We start from the raw sequence: 18,357 nt of genomic DNA, 5'->3' as shown, positions 1-18,357 counted from the left end.
CAACACACAATAGGGAGGGTGGCAATGGCACCATGGTAGGGCCAAGGTGGTGGCATGCTGGGTGGGAGGGTCTCGATGATCGCGTGGGGGCAGGAGCGTGGCGGCTTCTGCATGCAAGCGAGAGTTGTTGACCTAGCCAGCTCATGGGATCGGGAGGAGAAAAGAAACGAAAGGAGGTAGGAGATATTTTTCATACAAGAGGGTATCGGTCTGCCAAAACAAATTGATGGTGGGAGAGAGACTGCGCCATGGGAGGGGAGGAAAACCGGCTGTGTGTGTGGGGAGGGGGGCGTATGAACCTACAAATCCCAACTTTTTCATCATAGTAAAAAATAAATAAATCATTCCACCAGTTTCAGCGAGGCGAGTGCAGAAAAGGTCGTTCCACCACCCGGCCCAGCCCAATCCCGTGTGGTGCCTTTACCTCGTTCTCCGGCTCTCCGTCCCATTCCATCCACCGCGTCCAGACACAATCTTACCGGCGACGCCTCGCGACCTCCTCAGCTCCTCACCCCCTTCGCCGCCGCTGCCACCGCGGGGACCCGCTCTGATCCCGTCAGGTGAGATCCCTCGCCCCCATCTGCTCCGCCCCTTCTTCTCCCCGTCGTTAGATCTGCGGTCTGAGCCGGGTCGGCTCGCCCCCGTCGCCCTGGCCCGGCGCATCCGCTCCACTGTCCCGGTCCGGGTGTCGGAAATTAGAATCTGTACGGCGGCCTTCCGGCGTCGATCAAGCTTTTCCTTGTGTATCCGTGGTTCCTCCGCCCAGATCTGCGCCATTTCTGTGGGGTTGCGCTGATCTCGCCCAGATTGGGACGGATCTGGGCAGTCTGTCTGGGTAATTTGGATGTGGGATGATTTTTTTAGACAAGCAGGATGTGGGATGGTTGAGAGAGCTGATACGTTTGTGGCTTGTTGCTTGGATCGTTGTTTTGCCCTAGCTATGCGTCGTGGTTGTACCGCACTCTTTCGTTTCGCTTGGTCTCAGATGGTGCACTCGTACCAGGAAGTTCTAGAAATACACGATTTTTTCGTTATGCTCCCCCCCCCCCCCCCCCCCCCCCCACACACACACACACAAACATGCTGTGCTTACTATGTTGTATGTTTGTTAGAACGGCGACAATTTGAAAGCATCTAATGTAGAAACTGTACCGGATATTATGGAGATTTCTATAGTTTCATACGACTTGCTTTGGTCCACTGGCACAACCAACATAAGCTGTATGTTCTGATCCTTGCTTGTAGATCTGTTGATGGGAAAAGAATGATTGCAACCTTGGGAATGCTGCAAAGATTATGATTGTTTGCCCCTGAAACCATTTGTAGACAATAACTTGCATCTTTCTTTGACACTTGGGGAAAGTCAACAAGTAATTTATTAGGAAAACAATGCTTTTGCTGTTTAGGTTGTGTAAAGCATATGCTATTTGAAAGTCAACAAATAACTTGCATCTTTCTTTGACCTCTTAAATTTGTTGTGCTGTATGAGACTTTGATTTCTTTTCCTTCAGTGATCATGTCCAGCACGGCAATGAATCCACATTTACTGATCGTGCAAGTTAAATCAGTCACGTGTTTCAGTGTGCTGCCTTTCTAAACTTTGACCTCTGATATCAATGAAATCTTTGCAGTCATATTAAATAGTGATTGATTTCATGGAAGTGCCCCTGAAATTTTATGCGTCTTCTGTAATTCTCACTTTTGTATTAATATGTTGCTGTGAAACCAATGGTCGTATGTATTGGAGTTGTATGGATGTCTTGAAATTTGTCTATCTTGAAACTATGGTTGTAATAGGTTGACATATCTAAATCCTTTTAAGGGAGGAGATTTGGTTGATCTCTCATTGAAACACCACTCTGCCATTCTCACTTGCTCTTGCCTTTGATCATGCAACATATTTTGTACTACAGGACACATCTGTGTGTGCGCGTACTCAGTTCTAGTGGTCACACTGTCCTAATCTTCTGTCTTGATTTGCAGTTGTAGAAGTAACTGATTAGCCTGATGGCTATGGTCGATGAGCCTCTCTATCCAATTGCCGTGCTGATAGATGAGCTTAAAAATGAAGATATTCAATTGCGCCTGAACTCCATCAGAAGACTTTCCACTATTGCACGGGCACTTGGAGAAGAAAGAACCAGGAAGGAACTGATTCCTTTCCTCAGCGAAAACAATGATGATGAAGATGAGGTGCTTCTTGCAATGGCTGAAGAATTGGGTGTGTTCATTCCTTATGTTGGGGGTGTAGAGCATGCTCATGTTTTGCTCCCACCATTGGAGACATTGTCTACGGTGGAGGAAACTTGTGTCCGAGACAAAGCAGTTGAGTCGTTGTGCCGTATTGGTGCACAGATGAAAGAAAATGACATTGTTGACTATTTCATTGCAGTAGTAAAGGTAATGCATTTATACAGTGAGACATTCAATTGATTGTTGTCAAATATTTGTGGCACTCCTTGACCTCATCATTATATGCCTTCTGTAATATATATGTTTGCATGATATTTCTACTTCTTGCCTTTTAGGTAACTGCGTTTGCATTGTATTCTTCTGTATAGTGACTTGCTCCAACATATGGCTGTTAATTGGAAATACTGCTGTACTCTGTAAAGAAATATAAGACTTTTTAGATATATTTCTTTACAGAGAGAGTACTTAGATAAATGTAGCAATGCAGTTTTATTTTCTGTTGATATCTTTATGCCTGTTCGTTCAACCAGTCTTTACTCTTTTCAGAGGCTAGCGGCTGGTGAGTGGTTTACAGCTCGAGTATCATCCTGTGGTCTTTTCCATATAGCCTATCCAAGTGCCACCGATCCGTTGAAAACAGAACTGAGGACTATTTATGGCCAGTTATGCCAAGATGACATGCCTATGGTCAGAAGGGCAGCTGCATCAAATCTTGGGAAGTTTGCTGCCACTGTTGAACAGAGCCATTTGAAGACAGAAATCATGTCGATCTTTGATGATCTTACCCAAGATGGTACTTTCTTCTACATCTTTGACATACTGTTTAATGAAATAATTCTCTAGTTCAGGCAAATAGTTACCTGTTCAAAAAGTGGAATAGAACACATGTATTGTAGTTTCTGATGTTGCCATCAAACAGTTATTGTGTTCTCTGAATGATTGTGTTTGTAATCATGCGGTCTCCTCATTAATCTGCCGTGGAGATCTTTTATTGATTTGTCAGTGATTGTGCTTACTAGCGTAGTCAGTGATTGTTACATGTAGCTTATCTCTAGCTTTGTTGCAATTAATTTGACATATTTTTTCAAGTACCATTTAGTAGTTTATCTTTTTTGTATGGTGGTAGCGCATGTTCCTAATTTTCCGATTCTGCTTTATTATTGTTAATTTATATAGGGTCTCAAGTAGTCCTGTATGGCAGTGTGGTGTAGTACGGTTAGGTTCCTTGTGATTTGTTATGAATCCTTTAGGACTGAAACCAAAAGTATCCTGCTATATTTTATCTTCTTCATTCTGAACATGATATCAGTCTGCCTATGCTCCAAGATATCAAAATAAACTCTTAAAACTCTGGGACTATTCTTTTATACTTGAATGTACCAAAATATCAATATATGTATGAGCCATAAAACTAGCTCCTGGAACTTTCTTGTCGAACATTTTGTACAATGGTAAACGAGTCGAGAGTTTGAGACATTGATTACATGCTGTTATTGGCCTTCATTTGCAGATCAAGATTCAGTACGTTTATTGGCAGTTGAAGGCTGTGCCGCTCTTGGAAAATTGTTAGAACCCCAAGATTGTGTAGCCCATATCCTTCCAGTCATTGTTAATTTCTCCCAGGTACATTACTGACATAACTAATAGTCTTTGTATGGTATTGTTATATAACTTTGTGATTGCTACAGTTTCATGTTACCCAGAACTGCTTATTTGTTTAACTCTGTTGTTAAGTTCATCATCATGGTTGTGCTGCTACTAACACTTGTTCCATAACTCCTCTGTTAGGATAAATCTTGGCGTGTCCGTTATATGGTTGCAAACCAGTTGTATGAGCTCTGCGAGGCAGTTGGCCCCGAGCCTACAAGGTTAGTGACCTTCTTCATCAATTGTAACATACTTGAATTTTTAATATTTGTGAAGTGTATTTTGATTTCCACGGGCTAGTTGTTATATTACATGTAAATACATATATTTAATCTGATTGGTTGATGTGTTCATATATTTGTTAGAGCGGACCTGGTGCCTGCATATGTTCGCCTCCTCCGTGATAATGAGGCTGAAGTGCGGATAGCAGCTGCCGGAAAAGTTACTAAGTTCTGTAGGATATTAAGTCCACAGCTTGCAATTCAGCACATTCTGCCGTGTGTTAAGGTGCGGCCGGGGCAGTTACTGAGAATCATTTGTATTCTGCTGCTGTTATTGTCAATAGACTAACTCTTGCCAATTTCATCTGCAGGAATTGTCATCAGATTCGTCTCAGCATGTTCGCTCAGCTTTGGCTTCAGTCATCATGGGAATGGCCCCTGTCTTGGGGAAGGTGCGAGCAATGATGCATCCATAATTCTTGAATTGCCTTTCAGTTTTGCAAACATGTTTACAGACAAATTAATGCTCTTTTACATTTTAATGAATATCCATCTGGTGGCTCTAGACCTATGAATATATTTTATAAATACCTGTTTCCATTATCATTTTACTCTTGTGACCTGCCGTATGAAAGTAGTATTCGCCGTTTATACTGAAATTTTAGCGAGACATGGCGCATAATCACTTCTTTGAATTGTTGTTATCCTGGATTTCTCAGCATGTCAGCTAGAACAATGCAGATGTTTTTGGTTTGTGTTCCATATGCACTGGTCCATTTGCCAGTTACATGTACATGTGTTGTGACGGTATTTTGCATCAAGTATCCAAAGACTTGTCCTTTATTTACTCTTCTATTGCTAGTTGCTACAAATCAAATCTATTTATTTCGTATATCTGTGTGATACTACTATAATTTGTTGCCAATAGTTTCTGCTCTAAATGCAATTACTATCAACAATCCATCATCGTTGGAAACTGATCAGCTTCATCTTTTGCTTTCTGCAGGATGCTACCATTGAACAACTTCTTCCTATTTTTCTTTCTTTGCTGAAGGATGAATTTCCTGATGTTCGACTGAACATAATCAGCAAGCTTGATCAAGTTAATCAGGTCAGTACTATTTTTGTTTCTTGCTTCTCTTGCAATTAATAGCTGGTTTGTTTGTGAATCTTTGGTACGCTTCCAGCATGATATTCTTTGCTTTACCCCAGTGTAACTGAGATTGATCTTACCACTTTGTTTACCCCAAATACAAGGGACATGTGCAAAAGTTGGCTACTATACAACTGAGATGACTCGGTGTTAACCCACTTGCCCTAGGTCTTTATCTGCAACCCCATGGGTCGTAACACTTTGCACTTCCCAATATAATAAGTTTGCGATAAATACATGTCATCTGGCACCAAAATACGTTTCTGAGCGAAGGTCGTACTACCATTCAAAGCCATTTTTACACCAATTCCCCCTTTCACTCCCCCCACCTCCCTTTGGCTATTGCAATTGCCATTAATCAGTATGGACTAAAGTAACACTCGCCGTTAAATGTATCATGTGGTATAATAAAGATGAGTAATGCCATATTTTGCCTGTATTATGGTGAGTGTAACGTTCTGAGACGACGTACATACGAAAACAGAAGGAGTAGCAGCTATCCCCTTAATCAAGTCTGTTTCTCCTATTGACTGATATTTGCTGTATTTTTCCCTTGGCCATTTCACATTTTCTGATGCTTTTGCAATCTTTCAGGTCATTGGAATTGACTTGCTGTCGCAATCTCTATTGCCGGCTATTGTAGAACTTGCGGAGGATAGGCACTGGAGGGTTCGCCTTGCAATAATTGAGTACATCCCTCTGCTGGCTAGTCAGTTAGGTGTTGGGTTTTTTGATGACAAGCTGGGGGCACTTTGCATGCAATGGTTGGAAGATAAGGTATACACTATTCTGATATCTAAGCACATGTTTGGTTCAAGGTTGATTTTCCCACAGCTAAGGTTAGGCAATGTGTGTATTCCTATAAATGTGGCCAATAAATTAGATTCCAGGAATGGCAAAAGATGGGAAAATTTTGTATTGACACATGGGCCATATGTGACACATGGGCCATATGTATAATAAATTGTGCCAACTAACAAAACACACATCTAAGAAACTGTTGTGCTCCTAAGGTTTTAGGTGTGGCAAAGCCCCTTTGTTTCTTTGATTTTTTTTTGAAATAAACAAAGCAGTACACTGCTGCAATTTTGGCATATGACCTCAAACATTTTGTTCCAGCGTATAGCAGTACATTGCTGCGATTTTGGCATATGACCTCAAACATTTTGTTCCAGCGTATAGCAGTACACTGCTGTGATTTTGGCATATGACCTCAAACATTTTGTTCCAGCGTATAGCAGTACATTGCATGAGGAGCACATGTGATATTTAACAACTTTCACATGTGATTTTCCCCTCATTTACCAGTAATTGACTGAACTCGGTGTTCAGTTTTAGTGAAATTCGATGCACTTTGCCGGTTGGCTTGCATATTTTCTGTAGTCATAAACAAAATGCGGCTTACATCTTTTCTCTGGTTAAGATTGATATACACTCCCTCTGTTCACTATTATATTCTAACTTTATGCTGAATCGGATGTATATAGATACATTTTAGTGTGTTTGTTCACTCATTTCAGTCCGTATGTAGTCCATACCGAAATATCCAAAACATCTTATAATAGTGAACGGAGGGAGTAATAAACAAGAGGCTGTCACTCTACCTATAAATGCAGGAATGGTTAACCAGAGTTTGAATTTCAGGTTTTCTCGATCAGAGAAGCTGCCGCAAACAACTTGAAGCGCCTGGCGGAGGAGTTCGGTCCAGAGTGGGCTATGCAACACATAATTCCTCAGGTTCTTTATGTACTATCTAAACACTAGGCATACTTTAAACATGCACTAAAGCTAGCACACCCGCAGCTAAGCAGGCATCTTGTTGTGGGGTTTCATATTTAAGTCTGAACAGGTTCAATCATTGCTTAGTGAAAAATATTAAAAGTACCTTTTGCATTAATGATGTTTTGATACAGGCTAGAAAATCTGTACTTTTTTTTACTCTGCATACTGGACTAGACCATCTGTCTTGAAAGCTTACATGTTCTATTTTCTAGGTGTTGGAGAAGATAAACAACCCACATTATCTGTATCGCATGACCATCCTGCAAGCTATCTCATTGCTAGCCCCTGTCATGGGTGCAGAAATAACATGCCAAAAGCTGCTCCCTGTCGTCATTAATTCCTCGAAGGACAGGTGAGCGGCAACTAACATAATTGGCAGAACTCAATAGTTTTAGTGCTTTGCTGACATACTTCTGAACTTTCAGAGTGCCGAACATCAAGTTCAATGTTGCGAAAGTTCTGCAGTCGCTTGTACCAATCCTTGATCAATCTGTGAGTTCTTCAGTTTCTTCTGCATGATCCCATTTTTGCAGTATAGTTCGGTTTATGGATTATTGGGGAATATCATGAATACTAACTTTGCAGGTTGCTGAGAAGACTGTGAAGCCATGCCTCGTCGAGCTGAGCGAGGACCCTGATGTGGATGTACGATACTATGCAAACCAGGCCCTTCAGGCATGTGACCAGATCATGATGTCTAGCTAACAAAGCTACTGTCGTCACGTTCTTTAGAAGCTATTCTTAGTCCAGCTTGGAGTACATGTAATTTACCCTTAAGAGTCTGAGAGTTCTTTCTAGCCCAGTAATTTACCTATACTTCCATGCTGATAATGGATGGGCTCTGTTCTCCTTTTGTTGTTATTAATGTTGTATAATTGAGCAACGAGACACGTTGTTTTGATGGTGTGCTTAAATTGATAGTTTGAACTTGATTTCTGTCATTCCATGTGTTGGGTGTGCTTTTACCGAATGCAACCATTGTCCGTTGTTTCTGACTGTACTTTTGTATTTTTAAATTTCTGCTATTATCTTGGAGGTGGATGGAATGCCCATGAATCAACTGGTAACGTGCAAGTACTATTTAATTCAACTTTGTTAATAGCCCATAGTTAAGGTTTCAACAGCTTGACTGTTTTTAGAGCATCTCCAATAGAAAAGATGCAAATTGGAGATGTAAAACAGGAGATGTAAAAATTTACATCTTCAAAAAGTGGCTTTTGCATCTTCAAAGAAGGGCGGACTTCAACAGAAGATGCAAAACGAATATAAAAGAGTAACTCCAATAGAAGATGCAAACTAGAGATGTAAAACCGGCGTGTGACTGCTGTTAAGCTGCCGCCAGCCGCATTTGCACATTGAATTTTCATAATTCTATACACTGAAGTGCATCATCGACCATAATTTTAAATACAAGTAAAAGTCAATTGTCTCAAACGAAATTGTTGGCCCAACAAATGAAAATGCACACACATTACTCAATTTGCGTCCTCTTTGTTGCCACTAGTGCCATTGTCGAGGGTGGTATGATCATCATCAATGGCTTCTTTCTCGACGTTTTCTTGTATTGAAGTCTTGTTGCCGCGAACTCCACCATAAGCACATTCATTGCCATCTTCCATGCCGCTCATGTTGGCATCGAAGCCACATCCCATGCCACTCATCATGTTGCCGCTGAAGCCACCTTCCGTGCCAGTCATGTTGCCGCTGAAGCCACTTCCCATTCCACCTCCCATTACTCTGAAGCCACCATCCATGTTACCACCAAAGCCACCTTCCATGTTTCCACCAAATGCACCATTCATGGCACCACCCATCATGTTCATGTACCCTCCCATTCCACCTCCCATGGCACCTTCCATTCCTCCTCCTATTCCTCCTCCCATCATGCTTCTCATGAGCATTTGCTTTTTCATGAGCATTTCATCGCGACAAAGTTCGGCATACGCCTTTGCCTTGGCATCAAGAGTTGATGTGTCCATGAACATAAACTCGAGTGCCTTCTCCTTGACTATCTTCATCTCCTCGGCCGTCGCCTTTCTCTCCTCAACCTCAACCTTTCCCTCCTTGGTTGCCGCCAACCTCTCTTCGGCCGCCGCCCTCTTCTCCTCGGCCGTCGCCCTCTTCTCCTCGGTCGTCGCCCTCCATCGCTAGGCTTCACTCCTCTCCTCAATTTCTTTGAGCTTCAACATTTTTTTTCTTCCGCATACTCTTTCCTAGCCGTGACAATGGCACCAAATCCATCCTTGAGATCATTGTCTCCGGCCTTGGATCCCTTCACTTTCTTAGTTCCATCGGGCCTATATGATTTAGTCACCGAGTGAGGAGTGGGTCTCCTTCTCTCCTCACCCGGGCCATCTTCTTCATCCTCCACCACCACACTTTTCTTCTTCGAAGCATCAAAAACTTCTCTAATTTGCACTTCTCCTCATCCTTGAGCTCTTTGAAGCAATGATGGAAAGTGAAAACTTCTCCTTTCTTCTTCCTCTTCTCTCCATGGTCGTTCCTCTCTCTAAATAATCCTTGCACAATCATTTTCTACAAGAAAACAATCAAGATGTCATCTTCAAATTAGTGAACATTTCAATATTTGCGGAAAGTAGAGAAAGCACACATGAATAGCAAATGATTATTACCAAGTCACCTTCACCGCAACCACTTGGGTTCATGCGATCAACATTTGCCAAGCAATCCTCCCACTTTTCACATTCGGCATTGATGGCGCCCCAACGTTGACGAAGGGAGTCACTTGAGCGATAGTGGCCGCTAGTGTTATGCGCATCCAAGAAATCCTTGATGTGTTGCCAATATGTGACAACAGATTGGTCGATCCCAATGGTTGCATCTTGAGAGACTTTCTTTCAAGCGATGCAAATCAACACATCTTCGGTGCCGGTATAATTTGCGGTTCTTCCCTTCAAAACAAAGCCCTCATCATCCATGTCAAGATTTTCATCACCATATTGTGACGTTTCATATTCTTGTGATGTACACTCATGTGAATAATCATCATTTGTCACATTTGTGGCGTGCATGAAAGCTTCATCATCGAGACTACAAATGGACGTACACAGAATCAACTACACATTCTATTGGAATCGACAATTGGAACAATAGATAATTGCACAAGATATTTTTTACCTTTGCGACATATCATCGAACATGTTGGATGCCCTTGCCGTCGGCATGGACACATCTTTCTTCATGGCCGGTGGCGGCGGTAGAGGAGGTGGATGAGGAGCACCGTGGCCGGATGAAGACGCTATGGTCGGCGACAGCTGCAAATCTCCCGTCGAAGCCGTGTCCGGCTTCGAGATTTTTGCCGGCCGAGGTTGGTTCCCCGCCGGGTTGCGGCCCCGCGCCACCGGCCGCTTCACGCCTCTACCGCGAGGCTTGGCGCTCCCCCCGCTTCTGAAGGAAATATGCCCTAGAGGCAATAATAAAGTTGTTATTTCATATTACCTTATATCATGATAAATGTTTATTATTCATGCTAGAATTGTATTAACCGCAAACTTGATACATGTGTGGATACATAGACAAAACACCGTGTCCCTAGTAAGCCTCTACTAGACTAGCTCGTTAATCAAAGATGGTTAAGTTTCCTAACCATAGACATGTGTTGTCATTTGATGAATGGGATCACATCATTAGGAGAATGATGTGATGGACAAGACCCATCCTTTAGCTTAGCATGTTGATCTTTTAGTTTTATTGCTATTGCTTTCTTCATGTCAAATACATATTCCTTCGACTATGAGATTATGCAACTCCCGGATATCGGAGGAATACCTTGTGTGCTATCAAACGTCAGAACGTAACTGGGTGATCATAAAGATGCTCTACAGGTATCTCTGAAGGTGTTTGTTGAGTTGGCATAGATCGAGATTAGGATTTGTCACTTCGAGCATCGGAGAGGTATCTCTGGGCCCTCTCGGTAATACACATCATAAGATTGCAAGCAAACGACTAAGGAGTTAGTCACGAGGTGATGTATAACGGAACGAGTAAAGAGACTTGCCGGTAAAGATATTGAACTAGGTATGAAGATACCGATGATCGAATCTCGGGCAAGTAACATACGTATGTTGTCATAACGGTTCGACCGATAAAGATCTTCGTAGAATATGTAGGAGCCAATATGAGCATCCAGGTTCCGCTATTGGTTATTGACCGTAGAGATGTCTCGGTTATGTCTTCATAGTTCTCGAACCCGTAGGGTCAGCACGCTTAACGTTCGTTGACGATATATTATTATATGAGTTATGTGATTAGGTGAACGAATGTTGTTCGGAGTCCCGAATGAGATCACGTACATGACGATAAGTCTCGAAATGGTCGAGAGGTTAAGATTGATATATAGGACGATGGTATTTGGACACCATAAGTGTCCCGGAGGGTACCGGGTACTTATCGGGTCGCCGGAATGGAGTTTCGGGCACCCCCGACAAAGATATGGGCCTTATGGGCCAAGTGAGGGAACACACCAGCCCTGGTGCGCCCCTACAGAGGCCAGCCCTATGAGGAGGAGAAGGAAAGAGGGGATGGCAAGGAAAGTGCGGATTAGGATCCCTACTTTCTTCCCTCTCCCCCTCTTTCCTCCCCCCTCGATTATATATGGCAGGGGGCGCGCGCGGCTTGGGAGGGACTCCAAGTAGGATTCCTCCTACTTGGGAGCCTCCTATGGCTGCTCCTCCCTCCCTCCCACCTATATATATATATATATATATTAGGAGGGGGGCGCCTAGCATACACCAATAATTGTTAGCCGTGTGCGGCGCCCCCCCTCCACAGTTTACGCCTCCGGTCATATCTTCGTAGTGCTTAGGCGAAGCCCTGCGCGGATCACTTCACCATCACCGTCACCACACTGTCGTGCTGACAGAACTCATCTACTTCCTTGACACTTTTTTGGATCAAGAGTTTGAGGGATGTCATCGAGCTGAACGTGTGCAGAACTCGGAGGTACCATACGTTCGGTGCTTGATCGGTCGGAACGAGAAGAAGTTCGACTACATCAACCGTGTTGTCAAACGCTTCCGCTTCCGGTCTACGAGGGAACATGGACACACTCTCCCCCTCTCATTGCTATGCATCTCCTAGATAGATCTTGCGTGAGCATAGGGATTTTTTTTGAAATTACATGCTACGTTCCCTAACAGTGGCGTCCGAGCCAGGTCTATGCGTAGATGATATGCACAAGTAGAACACAAAGAGTTGTGGGCGGTGATCATCATACTGCTTACCACCGATGTCTTATTTTGATTCGGCAAAATTGTTGGATGAAGCGGCTCGGACCAACTTTGCATGACCACGTTCATAAGACCGATTGCACCGACAGACATGCAACTAAGTTTTGCATAAAGGTGGCTGGCGGGTGTCTGTTTCTACAACTTTAGTTGAATCAAATTTGACTGCGGCCGGTCCTTGTTGAAGGTTAAAACAACAAACTTGATAAATCATCATTGTGGTTTTGATGCGTATGTAAGAACGGTTCTTGCTAGAAGCCCATAGCAGCCACGTAAAACTTGCAACAACGAAGTAGAGGACGTTTAACTTGTTTTTGCAGGGCATGTTGTGATGTGATATGGTCAAGACATGATGTGATATACGTTATTGTATGAGATAAAAGTTACTGCCAACCGGCAGGAGCCTTATTGTTGTCTTTTTATTGTATGAAATGCAAACGCCATGTAATTGCTTTACTTTATCACTATGCGTTAGCGATAGTTGTAGAAGCAATAGTTGGCGAGACGACCACGACGCTACGATGGAGATCAAGATGTCAAGCCAGTGACGATGGAGATCATAACGGTGCTTTGGAGATGGAGATCAAAGGCACAAGATGATGATGGCCATATCATGTCACATATTTTGATTGCATGTGATGTTTATCTTTTATGCACCTTATTTTGCTCAGTACAGCGGTAGCATTATAAGATGACCCCTTACTAAAATTTCAAGGTATAAGTGTTCTCCCTGAGTATGCACCGTTGCAACAGTTTGTCATGCTGAGACACCATGTGATGATCGGGTGTGATAAGCTCTATGTTCACATACAACGTGTGCAAGACAGTTTTGCACCTGCAGAGTACTCGGGTTAAACTTGACGAGCCTAGCATGTACAAACATGGCCTCGGAACACTGGAGACCGAAAGGTCGAACATGAATCATATAATGGATATGATCAACATAGAGATGTTCACCATTGAAGACTACTCCATCTCACGTGATGATCGGACATGGTTTAGTTGATTTGGATCACGTAATCATTTAGATGACTCGAGGGATGTCTATCTAAGTGGGAGTTCTTAAGTAATATGATTACTTGAACTTAATTTATCATGAACTTACTCCTGATAGTATTTGCATATCTTGTTGTAGATCAATAGCTCGCGTATAGCTCCCCTGTTTAATTTTTGATATGTTCCTAGAGAAAACTAAGTTGAAAGATGATAGTAGCAATGATGCGGACTGGGTCCATAATCTGAGGATTATCCTCATTGCTGCACAGAAGAATTATGTCCTTAATGCACCACTAGGTGACGAACCTGTTGCAGGAGCAGATGCAGATGTTATGAACATTTTGCAAGCTCGGTATGATGACTACTTGATAGTTTAGTGCACCATGCTTTATGGCTTAGAACTGGGACTTAAAAATGTTTTGAACGCCATGGAGCATATGAGATGTTCCAAGAAGATGAAAATGATATTTCAGACTCATGCCCGTGTTAAGAGGTATGAGACCTCTGACAAGTACTTTGCCTACAAGATGGAGGAGAATAGCTCGGCTAGTGAGCATGTGCTTAGAATGTCTGGGTACTACAATCGCTTGAATCAAGTGGGAGTTAATCTTCCAGATAAGATAATGATTGACAGAGTTCTCTAGTCACTATCACCAAGTTACTAGAACTTTGTGATGAACTATAATATGCAAGGGATGATGAAAACGATTTCCAAGCTCTTCGCGATGCTGAAATCAGCGAAGGTAGAAATCAAGAAATAGCATCAAGTGTTGATGGATAACAAGACCACTAGTTTCAAGAAAAAGGGCAAGGGAAAGAAAGGGAAACTTAAAAAAGAATGGCAAGAAAGTTGCCACTCCCATGAAGAAGCCCAAAGCTAGACCCAAGCCTGAAACTGAGTGCTTCTACTGCAAAGGCAATGGTCACTGGAAGTGGAACTGCCCTAGATACTTGGCGTATAAGAAGGATGGCAAAGTGAACGAAGGTATATTTGATATACATGTTACTCATGTGTACTTTACTAGTGTTTATAGCAACCCCTCGGTATTTGATACTGGTTTAGTTGCTAAGAATAGTAACTCGAAACAGGAGTTGCAAAATAAACAGAGACTATTTAAGGACGAGGTGTCGATGTGTGTTGGAAGTAATTCCAAGGTTGATACGATCACCATCACACACTCCCTCTACCATTGGGATTAGAATTGAACCTAAATAAATGTTATTTGGTGTTTGCGTTGAGCATTAATATGATTAGATCATGTTTATTGCAATATGGTTATTCATTTAAGTCAGAGAATAATTGTTGTTATGTTTATATGAATAAAACCTCCTATGGTCATACACCCAATGTGAATGGTTTATTGAATCTCGATCGTAGTGATACACATATTCATAATATTGATGCCAAAAGATGCAAAGTTGATAATGATCGTGCAACATATTTGTGGCACTGCTGTTTAGGTCATATTGGTGTAAAACGCATGAAGAAACTCCATGCAGATGCAATTTTGGAATCACTTGATTATGAATCATTTGATACTTGCGAACCATGCCTCATGGGCAAGATGACTAAAACTCCGTTCTCCAGAATGATGGAGCGAGCTAATGACTTATTGGAAATAATACATACCGATGTATGTGGTCCGATGAGTGTTGAAGCTCACGGCGGGTATCGTTATTTTCTAATCTTCATAGATGATTTAAGTAGATATGGGTATATCTACTTAATGAAACACAAGCCTGAAATGTTTGAAAAGTTTAAAGAATTTCAGAGTGAAGTGGAGAATCATCGTAACAAGAAAATAAAGTTTCTACGATCTGATCGTGGAGGCGAATATTTGAGTTACGAGTTTGGCCTTCATTTAAAACAATATGGAATAGTTTCACAACTCACACCACCTGAAACACCATAGCGTAATGGTGTGTCCGAACGTCGTAACCATACTTTATTAGATATGGTACGATCTATGATGTCTCTTACCAATTTACCACTATCGTTTTGGGGTTATGCATTAGAGACAGTTGCATTCACGTTAAATAGGGCAGCATCTAAATACATTGAGACGACACCGTATGAACTACGGTTTGGCAAGAAACCAAAGCTGTCATTTCTTAAAGTTTGGGGTTGCGATGCTTATGTGAAAAAGCTTCAACGTGATAAGCTCGAACCCAAATCGGAGAAATGCGTCTTCATAGGATACCCAAAAGAAACTGTTGGGTACACCTTCTATCACAGATCCGAAGGCAAGATTTTTGTTGCTAAGAATGGTTCCTTTCTAGAGAAGGAGTTTCTCTCGAAAGAAGTGAGTGGGAGGAAAGTATAACTTGATGAGGTAATTGTACCTTCTCTCGAATTGGAGAGTAGTTCATCACAGAAAACCGTTCCCATGATGACTACACCAACTAGAGAGGAAGCTAATGATAATGATCATGAAACTTCAGATCAAGTTACTACTGAACCTCGTAGGTCAACCAGAGCACGTTATGCACCAGAGTGGTACAGTAATCCTGTTCTGGAAGTCATGTTACTAGACCATGACGAACCTACGAACTATGAAGAAGCTATGATGAGCCCATATTCCGACAGATGGCTTGAGACCATGAAATCTGAGATAGGATCCATGTATGAGAACAAATTGTGGACTTTAATGGACTTGCCCAATGATCGGCAAGCCATTGAGAATAAATGGATCTTTAAGAGGAAGACATACACTAATGGTAGTGCTACTATCTACAAAGCTCGACTTGTCGCAAAAGGTTTTCAACAAGTTCAAGGTGTTGACTACGATGAGATTTTCTCACTCGCAGCGATGATTAAGTCTATCCGAATCATGTTAGCAATTGCTGCATTTTATGAAATATGGCAAATGGATGTCAAAACTGCACTCCTTAATGGATTTCTTAAAGAAGAGTTGTATATGATGCAACCAAAAGGTTTTGTCGATCCTAAAGGTGCTAACAAAGTGTGCAAGCTCCAGCAATCCATTTATGGACTGGTGCAAGCTTCTCAGAGTTGGAATATACGCTTTGATAAGGTGATCAAAGCATATGGTTTTATAAAGATCTTCGTAGTATATGTAGGATCCAATATGAGCATCCATGTTCCGCTATTGACTATTGACCGGAGAGGTGTCTCGGTCATCTCTACATAGTTCTCGAACCCGTAGGGTCCGCACGCTTAACGTTCGATGACGATATTGTATTATAGGAGTTATGTAATTTGGTGATCGAATGTTGTTCGGAGTCCCAGATGAGATCACGGACATGCCGAGGAGTCTCGAAATGGTTGAGAGTTAAAGATTGATATATAGGACGATAGTATTCGTACATCGGAAGTGTTCCGGAGGGTACCGAGTACATATCGGGTCACCGGAAGGGGTTCCGGGCACCCCGACAAAAGATATGGGCCTAATGGGCCAAGAGGGGGAACACACCAGCCACCAGAGGCTGGTACGCCCCCCATATGGGCCAAACCAGAGGAGAAGGAAAGCGGGAAAGGGAGAAGGAAAGGGGAGGGATCCTGCCTCCGCCTTCCTTCCCTCCTTCCTCCTCTTTCCTCCCCCCTTCGACACATAAGGAGGGGGGGGGGGCATGGGGAGACCCCAAATAGGATTCGACCTACTTGGGCGCCTCCTTGGCTGCCTCCCCTCTCCCTCCCACCTATATATATGTGGGGGCTGCCCCTAGCACACCCCGGACAATTGTTAGCCGTGTGCAGCGCCCCCCTACACCGTTTACTCCGACGGTCATAGTTTCGTAGTGCTTAGGCGAAGCCCTACGAGGATCACTTCACCATCACCATCACCACACCGTCGTGTTGACGGAACTCATCTACTACCTCGAAGTCTTGCTGGATCAAGAAGACGAGGGACGTCACCGAGCTGAACGTGTGCAGAACGCGAAGGTGCCGTGCGTTTGGTACTTGATCGGTTGAAGCACGAAGAAGTTCGACTACATCAACCACGTTAAGAAACGGTTCTGCTTACGGTCTACGAGGGTACGTAGACACACTCTCCCCCTCATTGCTATGCATATCCATGTATAGATCATTGCGTGTGTGTAGAATTTTTTTGTTTTCATGCAACGTTTCCCAACAGTGGCATCATGAGCCAGGTCTATGCGTAGATGATTGATGTCTACTATGCAACTTTATTCTTGTAGACACGTCTTGGGCCTCCAAGCGCAGAGTTTTGTAGGACAGTAGCAATTTTCCCTCAAGTGGATGACCTAAGGTTTATCAATCCGTGGGAGGCATAGGATGAAGACGGTCTATCTCAAACAACCATGCAACCAAATAATAAAAAGTCTCTTGTGTCCCCAACACACCAAATACAATGGTAATTTGTATAGGTGCACTAGTTCGATGAAGAGATGGTGATACAAGTGTAATATGGACAGTAGATATTGATTTTTTTAATAAGAATAAAAAACAGCAAGGTAGCAATTGATAAAACGGAGCACAAATGGTATTTGCAATGCTTTAAAATGAGGCCTAGGGTTCATACTTTCACTAGTGAAATCCCTCAACAATGCTAATATAATTGGATCATATAACCACCCCTCAACGTGCAATGAAGAATCACTCCGAAGTTCCTATCTAGCGGAGAACATAAGAAGAAATTGTTTGTAGGGTATGGAACCACCTCGAAGCTATTCTTTCCGATCGATCTATCCAAGAGTTCGTACTAAAATAACACCAAATAATTTCAGATTCATAATACTCAATCCAACACAAAGAACCTCAAAGAGTGCCCCAATATTTCTACCGGAGAAACAAAGACAAGAACGTGCATCAACCCCTATGCGTAGATTACCCCAATGTCACCTCGGGAATCCCCGAGTTGAGTGCCAAAACATATATCAAGTGAATAAAAATAATACCCCACTGTCACCATGGGTATTCATATGCAAGACATATATCAAGTGCTCTCAAATCCATAAAAGTATTCAATCCGATAAAACGAAATCTCAAAGGGAAAACTCAATTCATCACAACAAGATAGAGAGGGGAAAACACCATATGATCCAACTATACTAACAAAGTCCCCGATACATCAAGGTCGTGCCATCAAGAACACTAGAGAGAGAGAGAGAGAGATTAAACACATAGCTACTGTCC

The 18,357-nt window shown here is 42.6% G+C and overlaps 1 protein-coding gene and 1 pseudogene across 2 annotated transcripts; one reads left to right on the top strand and one right to left on the bottom strand.

Annotated features, from left to right (window-relative positions):
* Positions 1–358: 358 nt before the first annotated feature.
* On the top strand, positions 359–7,937 carry LOC125508904 (uncharacterized). Of its 2 annotated transcripts, none has more exons than XM_048673704.2 (13): positions 359–560; positions 1,984–2,400; positions 2,740–2,986; positions 3,704–3,816; positions 3,982–4,061; positions 4,206–4,347; positions 4,433–4,513; positions 5,068–5,172; positions 5,809–5,991; positions 6,859–6,951; positions 7,209–7,348; positions 7,422–7,488; positions 7,594–7,937. In XM_048673704.2, exons 2-13 carry the CDS (start codon positions 2,008–2,010, stop codon positions 7,699–7,701), a joined length of 1,752 nt encoding a protein of 583 aa, XP_048529661.1. In that variant the 5' UTR covers positions 359–560; positions 1,984–2,007; the 3' UTR covers positions 7,702–7,937. The 2 variants fall into 2 exon arrangements, with proteins under 2 accessions (XP_048529661.1, XP_048529660.1); XM_048673703.2 differs by having other exon boundaries at positions 7,582–7,937.
* On the bottom strand, positions 7,752–9,185 carry LOC147971373 (uncharacterized; annotated as a pseudogene).
* Positions 9,186–18,357: the final 9,172 nt, after the last annotated feature.

The sequence above is a fragment of the Triticum urartu genome, chromosome 5A (genome assembly GCF_056163025.1).
Source record: "Triticum urartu cultivar PI428250 chromosome 5A, HENAU_Tu73, whole genome shotgun sequence".
NCBI classification, from domain to species: Eukaryota; Viridiplantae; Streptophyta; class Magnoliopsida; order Poales; family Poaceae; genus Triticum; species Triticum urartu.
This window is presented reverse-complemented; position numbering and strand designations above follow the sequence as displayed.

Bases quoted from the DNA above. Each gene is read 5' to 3' on its own strand.
- LOC125508904 (XM_048673703.2), top strand. From the start codon at position 2,008: ATGGCTATGGTCGATGAGCCTCTCTATCCAATTGCCGTGCTGATAGAT. The intron at 2,987-3,703 runs GTACTTTCTTCT...CTTCATTTGCAG, and splicing joins TGATGATCTTACCCAAGATG to ATCAAGATTCAGTACGTTTA. The intron at 5,173-5,808 runs GTCAGTACTATT...GCAATCTTTCAG, and splicing joins AGCTTGATCAAGTTAATCAG to GTCATTGGAATTGACTTGCT.